At 49.1% G+C, this 9,700-nt stretch overlaps 3 protein-coding genes and 1 non-coding gene across 4 annotated transcripts in view; 1 reads left to right on the top strand and 3 right to left on the bottom strand.

The window, feature by feature from the left end:
• The window catches only part of NPR1 (natriuretic peptide receptor 1), a 17,723-nt gene extending 17,025 nt beyond the window's left edge, over positions 1 to 698 (bottom strand). The window contains 1 exon segment of the mRNA XM_077764039.1: positions 506 to 698. Within this exon segment, the coding sequence (XP_077620165.1) occupies positions 506 to 698 (193 nt within the window).
• TRNAM-CAU (transfer RNA methionine (anticodon CAU)) lies at positions 352 to 423 on the bottom strand. The gene has a single exon. It is a non-coding gene; the product is annotated as a tRNA-Met (tRNA).
• Positions 618 to 7,687, top strand: ILF2 (interleukin enhancer binding factor 2). Its single transcript, XM_077764100.1, has 15 exons — positions 618 to 701; positions 997 to 1,059; positions 1,160 to 1,219; positions 1,402 to 1,444; positions 1,877 to 1,981; positions 2,606 to 2,683; positions 3,266 to 3,368; positions 3,957 to 4,022; positions 4,885 to 5,001; positions 5,422 to 5,500; positions 5,992 to 6,079; positions 6,479 to 6,540; positions 6,617 to 6,731; positions 6,937 to 7,027; positions 7,176 to 7,687. The coding sequence occupies exons 1-15, from the start codon at positions 697 to 699 to the stop codon at positions 7,334 to 7,336; spliced, it is 1,236 nt and encodes a 411-aa protein (XP_077620226.1). The 5' UTR covers positions 618 to 696; the 3' UTR covers positions 7,337 to 7,687.
• A 171-nt stretch (positions 7,688 to 7,858) lies between these two features.
• Positions 7,859 to 9,581, bottom strand: SNAPIN (SNAP associated protein). The gene is made up of 3 exons (XM_077764101.1): positions 9,311 to 9,581; positions 8,962 to 9,080; positions 7,859 to 8,447 (listed from the first exon to the last, which is right to left on the bottom strand). Exons 1-3 carry the CDS (start codon positions 9,537 to 9,539, stop codon positions 8,346 to 8,348), a joined length of 450 nt encoding a protein of 149 aa, XP_077620227.1. The 5' UTR covers positions 9,540 to 9,581; the 3' UTR covers positions 7,859 to 8,345.
• Positions 9,582 to 9,700: the final 119 nt, after the last annotated feature.

Here is a 9,700-nt window from a genome sequence, read left to right as displayed (position 1 = left end):
GCGGCCGGAGTGAGGGCGGGGCTCCTCCCTTCGCTTCCCCCGCGCGCCTTTCCTGAGCCCTCTTTCCGAGGCTGCCTCGGTTTCACTTGGAGTCCCTCTGGTTCCTCAGTACATCCCCTCTTCTCAAATCCGCTTCCCCCCGTAAGTTACCAGCCTTCGGTGGACTCCACCCGGGCGTGGTGTGGCCCGAAGTCCTTCCTTTAGCGTTTCACTTGCTGATGGCACAGACGGGTTCTAACGGCTGCACTTTGGGGAAGGAAAACGTAACAGAAGGGCGAGTATAATGCAGGTACTGAAGAAGTTTGAATTGCGAATAGTGTGCGGGAGAAAAGAAAAGGAGAAAGCCACCTGTAGCAGAGGATGGTTTCGATCCATCGACCTCTGGGTTATGGGCCCAGCACGCTTCCGCTGCGCCACTCTGCTACGCCTGTGCCCTTTCCTTCTGGAACTCTATAGAAAGGTTTCTCTTTGTTTCTTCACACCGCGCCACCTACTGTCTGGTTACAAAAGTAGGCGCTACTGGCAAATCTGTTCTTATTGGCTAATTTCTGACGCAGCAGGCGTTTTTTATTGGTCTGCAGGCCGNATCGGCGCGGAATTTGTTGGGACGCGCCGGCCGGCCGCGTCTCAGGTCGTCCGCTTCTCCGCGGAGAGGGGCGGTTGGCGTGGACTCCATTGTTCGGGATTGAGGGCGCCATGAGGTGAGGGTTTGGGGGTGCTCTGCGAAAGCTCAGGGTGCTCCCCCGGAAAATTTGGGAGGGTGGGCCGGGGCGCCCGACGGGACCGCGCGTCCGGGGGTGCCTGAAGCCCGAGAGCGCCGGGCCGTGGCGGTGGCGGTGGTCGGGGGCCGCGGAGGCGTGGGACCCGGCGCGCCACGTCCGGGGAGTGGAGGGTGTGTGGGTAAAGGGTCCGCTGCGTCGGCGGTGAAGGGGCAGCCGCCTTAGTCCCTGGAATTCCGGGGGCCGTGTCCCGGGGATTATAGGGTGTTTCTCGCAGGGACCCGCTGTTGGAGCCCGGTGTTGTTCGCTGTGGGTTGGGATTGAGTCGTCCAGTGAGGAGGTGAGGTGGGGTGAGGCCGGGCGCTCGGAGCCAGAGGCGCAAGCGGGAGTTCGAGCGGCCTCCTTCGGTGGGGTCACCAGTGAAATCTCTGCCCTTGCAGGGGTGACCGAGGCCGTGGCCGTGGCGGGCGCTTCGGTTCCAGAGGAGGCCCCGGAGGAGGGTGAGTGCCGGTTCCTAGCACCCCTGCACGGCCTGGCCCGCGCTTCCGTCCTCGCGGCTGCAGGCTGGAGGGCACTGGGTTTCCCCGCTTTCTGAGGTCCGGCTCTCAGGCACCCCGATGAGGGAGTGCGGCCCCGCTTGACTTCATGTGATGAATGATCTGGATTGTTGTTCTTATTTTAGGTTCAGGCCCTTTGTGCCGCATATTCCATTTGATTTCTATTTGGTGAGTACCTTGGCTCCTGTTCACCGAAGACAGGGCCGTGGAGTGTGGCCACTATTCAGTTGTTCCTGAACCCAGCATCTGGTGGTGAAGTCAAATAGTGGTTGGATAAGAGAAAGTGAATGGAGCGGCGTGTTGCATTCCTTACAAGACAGCGAGAGCTCCGCGAGAATTCCTTGGCTACTGTTGACAATAACAGGATTGTAATCTTTGTTGTAAATAAAGATCTCTGGTTCTGTCTGCTCATGGGAAAGCAGTGAGAGCTGAGATTATGGCCAGTCCGTGTAGCGGGTATCCTTGTGTGGAATATCTCATGGAGTAAAAAGAAGTGTAGAATTTTCTATTTTCAGTTTTTTTTCTGTTGTGGCAACAGAGAAAACGATCTCCCCTATGTATTGTTTTTGGTAAATGTTATGTGGTTTCTTAATGCTTTAGTGTGAAATGGCCTTTCCCCGGGTCAAGCCGGCACCGGATGAAACTTCCTTCAGCGAAGCCTTGCTGAAGAGGAATCAGGACCTTGCTCCTAATTCTGCTGAACAGGTATATTTTTTTGGCTTTCCTCCTCAGGTTTCTCTAAGAAAGCCAGAGAAGTGAATAACTGCTGGTGTTACCAGAGCCGAAACTTTACAGAGGGTTTAATTGTTCGCCGCATTTCTCATTGTGGGTAGAGGGAGAGTGCCAGGTGGATTATATAAACAGATTACAATATTTTCATTGGGGACTCTGTCTTTGGGTCAAAAAGTTATTTTCCGGGGCACCTGGGTGGCTTAGTCGGTTAAGCGTCCGGCTTTCACTTAGGTCATGATCTCGCGGTTCGTGGGTTTGGGCCCCGCGTCGGACTCTGTGCTGACTGCCAGCTCAGAGCCTGGAGCCTGTTTCAGAGTCTGTCACTCCCTCTCTCTCTGACCCTCCCCTGCTCATGCTGTCTCTCTCTCTCTCTCTCTCTCTCCTAGAAATAAATAAAAAACATTTAAAAAAAAAATTAAAAAAAAAAAGTTATTTTCCTGGCATAGTCAAGGCCAGAAGGGTCAGAGTGTTTTCAAAGCCCTCTGTAGGTATTAATTCAGCTTGTATGTAGAAGGGATTAGGGGAAAATACTCAAAGTCTGAAAAATTGCCTATAATTTTTCACTTTAGGGCATTTTTATTTCCTGATATTTTTTAGGCCTCCATCCTTTCCTTGGTGACGAAAATAAATAATGTGATTGACAATTTGATTGTGGCTCCAGGGACATTTGAAGTGGTGAGTGTTTAATGATTTAGTCATAGAAGAGGGCAGCCTTGGTTGTGTGGAAGTTTTCTTGATTCCTGTCTCTTAATTCTTCAGTTGTTTCTTCTGCAAAGCCAGGTCTAAAATGGAAAGGAGGGGCGCCTGGGTGGCTCAGTTGGTTAAGTGTCCGACTTCGGCTCAGGTCATGATCTCACGGTCTAAGCCCCACATCGCGCTCTGTGCTGACAGCTCAGAGCCTGGAGCCTGCTTCACATTCTGTCTCTCCCTCTCTCTCTGACCCTCCCCTGCTCACACGTTCTTTCTCTCTCTCTCTCTCTCTTTCTCTCAGAAATAAATAAAACATTAAAAAAAATGTTTACTAAAAAAGTAAATAAAATGGAAAGGATAGCGGAATTCCTTTGTAGTGGTGACCTTGGGGATAAAACTTGCACTGTGCTATCAGCTAGCCATAATGTATCAGGCTTTTCCTGTGGTGGTTTTGGGATCTCATTTGACCTCTGCTACTTCTAAATCTGGGTAATAACTGTGTTGTCATTGATTTCTGAGAGGAATTAGACCATCTTTCACTTCTGCATCCCCCCCCTCTTCCAACAGCAAATTGAAGAAGTCCGACAGGTGGGATCATATAAAAAGGGAACAATGACGACAGGACACAACGTGGCTGACCTGGTGGTAATCCTAAAGATTCTGCCAACGTGTGAGTGCACCTCTTTCTGGCATTTGAGGTATAGGGATCTTTAAAGCCCAGATCTCTTGCAAGAAAGGTTGTTTGGAAAACAAATGGAGAATTAATTTATTTAACGTGTGTTGGGGTGATACGGGACAAAGTCTGGATTGTGTGTCTGAAAGAATGTATGTCTGAAGGGCTATATTTCTCAACTAGGGGTGGTTTTGTCCCCCATGCGACATTTGGAAGTGTCTGGAGACATCTGGGGCTACTGGCATCAAAGGAGTCGGGGTCGGGGACGCTGCTGACCCTGCAGTGCACAGGGTGCGCCCTGCTGCCCAGCCCCCAACAGAGTCATCCAACCTCAGATGGCATTAGTGCCACTGACGGGAAAGTCCACTCTGAAAGGATGTGGGCATAGGAAGTGTCCTATTCCCTGAGACTTCCTGTTTCTCTGTTCAAGTGTTAGCTTCCCTTGTAAAAGAGTTTATTCTGTAGCTTGCTCTTGCTCCAGCCTTACACATGGGGCAGAAATCAGAGTGTGGGATGGCACAGAGATGTACAGAAAGTCTATGTAAATAATTACAGTGTTCGTGGTCTCCTTTTTTCTCAATCTAGTGGAAGCTGTTGCTGCCCTGGGGAACAAAGTTGTGGAAAGCCTTAGAGCACAAGATCCTTCTGAAGGTTTGCGTTTGTTGCTGGTCATGTGTTTAGTGGTCATCAGGAGCCGGGTCTATAATTACAAGTACATTAAAAAAATTTTTTTTTAATGTTTATTCATTTTTGAAGGGGAGAGAGAGACATTGCGAGCAGGGGAGGAACAGAGAGAGGGGGAGACAGAATCCGAAGCAGGCTCCAGGCTCTGTGCTGACAGCTTGGAGCACAGAGCCTGATGTGGGTCTCAGACTCACAAGCTGTGATATCACGACCTGAGCTGAAGCCAGACACCCAACTGGCTGAGCCACCCAGGTGCCCACAAGTACATTTTTAACAAAGGTCAGGCTAGAAGGGAGAATGAATGCAGTTTTTTTGTTGTTGATTTTTTGAGGGGTGGGACAGAGAGAAAGGGAGCCACAGGATCCAAAGCAAGCTCTGCACTGACAGCAGAGAACTTGAACTCCTGAACGGCAAGATCTTTACCTCAGCTAAAGCTGGTGCTCGACTGACTGAGCCACCCATTCTGAGCCAGGCACCTCTTGAATGCAGAGTTTTAAGTTGGGGAAGTTTTTGCAGTGATTTCCAATTTCTAGTGTTCAAAATCCAGTTGATCTCTGTTACTTTAATTTTTTTCTAAAGTTTATATACTTATTTAAGTTATCTCTGCACCCAGTGTGGGGGTCAAACTCATGCCCCAGAGATCAAGAGTCTCATGCTCTTCCAACTGAGTCAGCCAGGTGCCCCATCTCTTACTTTTAAAACTATTTTGAATCCTCATTCTGGACCCCTGCTGTTTTTAGAAACCTGTCTGTTCTCCTACTTCAACTCTGTTTTTACCTCTGGTCATCTAAGGGAGATGGGGGGGTTACAGCTTTTGATTTTCTTTCAGTTTTGACCATGCTGACCAATGAAACTGGCTTTGAGATCAGTTCCTCTGATGCTACAGTGAAGATTCTCATTACAACAGTGCCACCAAATCTCCGAAAACTGGACCCAGAACTCCATTGTTAGTCCTTTTTTTCTATTTCTGGGATATTGGGGGGTGGGGGAAATTCAAAATCCGGTATAAGGTTACTGTTGAGTTTTTACCTTGTTGATATTCCACATAAAACCTTCCGGACCTAAGGTGACCCCCAAACTTCACTATCTCCTTCTGTGATTTAGAGACAGTTTTCCTAGCTTGCTAGTGAAATTGTCAGACTGGATGGCCAAGAAAGCAACTGGATTGGAGGACAATATTTGTGGAGCGGATAGGCTCTTGGAGAAAGTTGTGGACCTTGCACGCTTACAGATTTGGTATAGGGGAGGAATAGTGATTTCTGGACATGATCAGAGGAACATGGGGTGTTAAGAAATTACAAGGAGGCTGAATTGCTTGCTTAGTAACAGGAGTGTTTCACCGTGGTCTGTTCTGCTGGTCTTGTAGTGGATATCAAGGTGTTGCAGAGTGCCTTAGCAGCCATCAGACACGCCCGCTGGTTTGAAGAAAATGCTTCTCAGTCCACGTGAGTTCCTCGCTATTTGAGTTTAAATAATTTAATTATTCTAATTACACGGAGTAGCAGGATACCCCCATACTTCCTCTCTTAGAAGTTTTTTGGCTATAATTTGTCAGGACTTTTTTTTTTTTTAAATACACCTTAGGTAAGCAAGTTAATATTTTTTCATTTAATGTTCATTAGTTTTTGGGAGAACGTGCGAGTGAGTGGGGGAGAGGCAGGGAGAGAGGGAGACACAGAATTTGAAGCAGGCTCTAGGCTCTGAGCTGTCAGCAAAGAGCATGATGTGGGTTGTGAACCCATGAACTGTGAACAGATCATGACCTGAGCTGAGGTTGGACACTTTACCGAATGAGCCACCCAGGCACCCCTAGGTAAGCAAATTTAGATTGAGAGAAACAGAAGGTCTGGTTTTGGAAATAACAACAGCTCTGTACCTCAGCGATGGAAGTACATGATGTTACTACTTTTAATCTCTGGGTTCCTCTTACCGTCAGAGTTAAAGTTCTCATCAGACTGCTGAAGGACCTGAGAATTCGTTTTCCTGGCTTTGAGCCCCTCACTCCCTGGATCCTTGACTTACTGGTAAGTACAGAAGGGCAACTGAAGTTCCTTACCATCCCTATTTAACAGTAGTTATTCTGAAACCTACCAGGATCTGAAATTTGGTGAAGCTGAAAATAAATCTCCTGGTGGACAAGCAATCCAGTAAATACATGGTGTTTATTACTTCATTGGGTTTTTGGAGTATTCAGTTGAATGAGTGATTATTGCTCATATTCCTTTCTGTTCCTGATGTCATGTCAGTACTGGGATAATGGGAAGAAATCCGTGGACGAGCAGCTAGTTCAGAATTGCTTCTGAATGTGAACATTTTAGTTAGACCTTAATTTAGTAACCAGTTTTCTGTGTGATGGTTTGAGGTTTCAGTTTGGCCAGAATTGCCAAGTTTATGGCACACCTACCAGGTTGGTTATTTTCCAGGGGCACTATGCTGTGATGAACAATCCTACCAGACAGCCTTTGGCCCTAAACGTGGCGTACAGGTATAGCACGTTTCTTTGGGGTTTGGGCTGGATGTAAGCCGTCTTTTGTGTTTCTTAATGATCTTGTGTGCTTCAGGCGTTGCTTACAGATCCTGGCCGCAGGACTGTTCCTTCCAGGGTCAGTGGGGATCACGGACCCCTGTGAGAGTGGCAACTTCAGGGTACACACAGTCATGACTCTGGAACAGCAGGTATGGGACACCCTACTCTTGCATACTCCAGGTCCGAAGGCAAAGGGAATGTGGTCTTTAGGAGTCAGGGATTTGGGAGTTCTCACAAACTTCGGTCTTGAAATTAGTTGTCTTCATCTGTTTTCGTGAGAATATTCATGAAAGAACATTTTCAGATAAGTTACTTTGACTCAGCTTTCTAGTTTATCCTCACTTTGCTCTCCAGGACATGGTGTGCTACACAGCTCAGACTCTGGTCCGAATCCTCTCACATGGTGGTTTTCGGAAGATTCTTGGCCAGGAGGGGGACGCCAGCTGTGAGTGGTCACTGTGGGTCAGGGGATCTTTATGGTACTCTGCTCTCCAAGGCTCTGTACTACTCAGATATCTGTCTTACTATTTCCTCTGTGTAGATTATGACTTGTATGCTGGGTTACTTGCCTGAAGTCCTGTTTTCGGTTTTAGATCTTGCTTCTGAAATCTCTACCTGGGATGGAGTGATAGTGACACCTTCAGAAAAGGCTTATGAGAAGCCACCGGAGAAGAAGGAAGGAGAAGAGGAGGAGGAGAATACAGAAGAACCACCTCAAGGAGAGGAAGAGGAAAGCATGGAGACTCAGGAGTGACCTTCCTTTCTAACTTCACCCCCTTGTCCAAGGTGAAGACTGGAGCCTAAGCTAACTGCTCCTGGGATTTACGTGGTGGCATTTCTGAGGGAAAGGGGGAGACCGGAAGGAAAAGAAACTAGAGAAGTGTCATTCCACTGGGTTCCGGTTAGCTTAATAGCCTGAAGTCTCCCATTTATGACCTATGCCACCATCTGCAGTGACGCAGGAGACCAGCTGTTCTTCCTAAGACTTCAGAGTCCCTAGGTCCTGGAAGCCTCTCCAACAGTACATTGTTGAAATGTTGTGAACTGTTAGTGTCTGGGTTTTTTTTTCCCCCCTAAGAAAAATGATTAAAGTACTTTCTCTGAGGGTTCTTGGTCTTGTTTTTCTTGGCATCTGGGAACCTTTTTTGCTTTCTGTACTTTTCAATGAAAGTGAGTCTTTTCATTGTAAGCACTAGATCACAGTTTGAAGCTGTATCTGAATTGAAGTTTCTACAAAGACTCTTGGAACCTTTCCATATACCAAAGTAAACTAGAACACTGTTTATGCATTTATTGAATCCAATGGCTCTAGCAATACTGCTACTATATTCAGGCCCAGTGCAATCAACAGAAGAGGGTTGACGGTCATTACGTGACTTCGCCTACCCTCTTGAAATCCTCAGTGTAAACAAAGGAAAACAGGTCACAGGTAGAGGACATGCAACAGAGGAGGCCCCTCATTAACTCGGCTTGAAGGTACAGGAGCTGGGCCTGGAGTCTGTAGGTTTAAGAAAAAAAGTAGAGTCCAGCCCATTCTTGGAAGCAAGAGTCCTAATAAATCCTTTGGGATCAAGAGTCCTGCTGTACACCGGTTTCTTTGGGCCCCCATATAAATGGGTGAGACTTAAGTGCTTCAGACAAAAACAACTGGGCTGCCTGTTTGATGTCCCAAGGTCTACAGGGCGTCCTGGAGGAAACCAGGCAGCTGGGGAATAGTACTTGTGCTATTATGGGGCCAGCCATGCGCTCCATCTTCTGCCCGGTTACTTGCTTGGGGAACCAGGAGGGTAAACTCCTGAATCCAGCATTGCTCTCCTGCGGGCCGTCTCCTTGGCAACACTGTGGTTTAGTCGCCTCAGCCGTTCCTACAAGACAGTATTGGGAATTGTAAATGCTGCATGAAAGACTTTAGAACACACTGTCGGGGCGCTTGGGTGGCTCAGTCGGGTAAGTGCCCGACTTCAGCTGGGGTCTCATCTCCTGGTTCGTGGGTTTGAGCCCCCGTGCTGGCAGCTAGCTCAGAGCCTGGAGCTGCTTCGGATTCTGTATCTCTCTGACCCTCCCCTGCTCACGCTGCCTCTCTCAGAAATAAATAAAACGTTAAAAAGAAAAAAAAAAAAAACCCCAAACACCGTGTCAGCTACCTGCGGAAAATACCGCAGGGCTTGCTCCGTCTTGATGTAAGTCCGCTGCAGTATGGAAGAACATAAAGGAGGGCAGCTGGCTGGGAGTACGGAGAATGAGGAGATCTATTATGGCTGACACTGGTTGACAACTCCCTTTCCCCACGACTAAAATTAGTGACTCATAGTCACCCCTTGAAAAGGAGAATGCCCTGAGCACTTCTAAAGGATCCCTGTTAGCAGGGAGCTCCTTTACCTGCGCATTCTGCAGAATGTTGTTGACCAAGACAACTCGTCGCCGGGCATTAAGCAGCTTCTTGACATAGGGGTCGAGGTCCAGGGCCACTTTCTGATCCTCATTGATTCGGCACAGCTCTGGGGGATGGAAGTAAGCTACAAACTAACACCTAATGGCTCCTCGTTCTTGGGGAAGGCAGGCTGGTAAGTGGGATGAAGACGCGCCTGCACCCACATGGGCCGATCACTAGAAACTTAGGGAGGCAGGGGTCATTGGCGCCCTGATGTCCTGGAAGCACACGACACAAACCCACCCAGAGGTGGGCTAGACACGAGCTGCGGGATCGCGGGAACGCAGGGATGCTTACCAGTAGCCAGGTTGTCAATTTGCTCCCGAAGCTCTACCTGGCTCTCTCTGCAAAGAGTTATGCGGCCTTCGCGGTCACTTAAACANCTGACGGCGTGGACGTGAGAGTCCAGCTGCTGCACAGCAGGTCGCAGGAACTCGAGGAGCCCCTCGGCGAAGAGGTCGCGGCCTGCGGGACCCGCCACTGGGGTCCCTGCCCCGGACACAGCGGCAGAACCAGCCCCAGCCATCACGAGCAGCCCTTCCGCCGAGGACGTGCCGCGCGGGCCGCCGGGAACTGGAGCCGAGCTGAAGCGCGCCGCCAGGGGGCGCCCGGCAGAGCTGTGGGCGGGACCCAGCCCGGGAGCTTCTGGGAAACCGAGTCTCCTCCACTGCTAGCGGTTAGGCCGAG

This window comes from Crocuta crocuta, unplaced genomic scaffold (assembly GCF_008692635.1).
Source record: "Crocuta crocuta isolate KB4526 unplaced genomic scaffold, BGI_CrCroc_1.0 scaffold528, whole genome shotgun sequence".
Lineage (NCBI taxonomy): Eukaryota > Metazoa > Chordata > Mammalia > Carnivora > Hyaenidae > Crocuta > Crocuta crocuta.
This window is presented reverse-complemented; position numbering and strand designations above follow the sequence as displayed.

What these genes read in the sequence shown, in the direction of transcription:
- ILF2 (XM_077764100.1), top strand. An exon ending in TTGAGTCGTCCAGTGAGGAG is followed by an intron (nt 1,060 to 1,159) that starts GTGAGGTGGGGT and finishes CTGCCCTTGCAG; the next exon opens with GGGTGACCGAGGCCGTGGCC. An exon ending in CTCCAGGGACATTTGAAGTG is followed by an intron (nt 2,684 to 3,265) that starts GTGAGTGTTTAA and finishes CTCTTCCAACAG; the next exon opens with CAAATTGAAGAAGTCCGACA.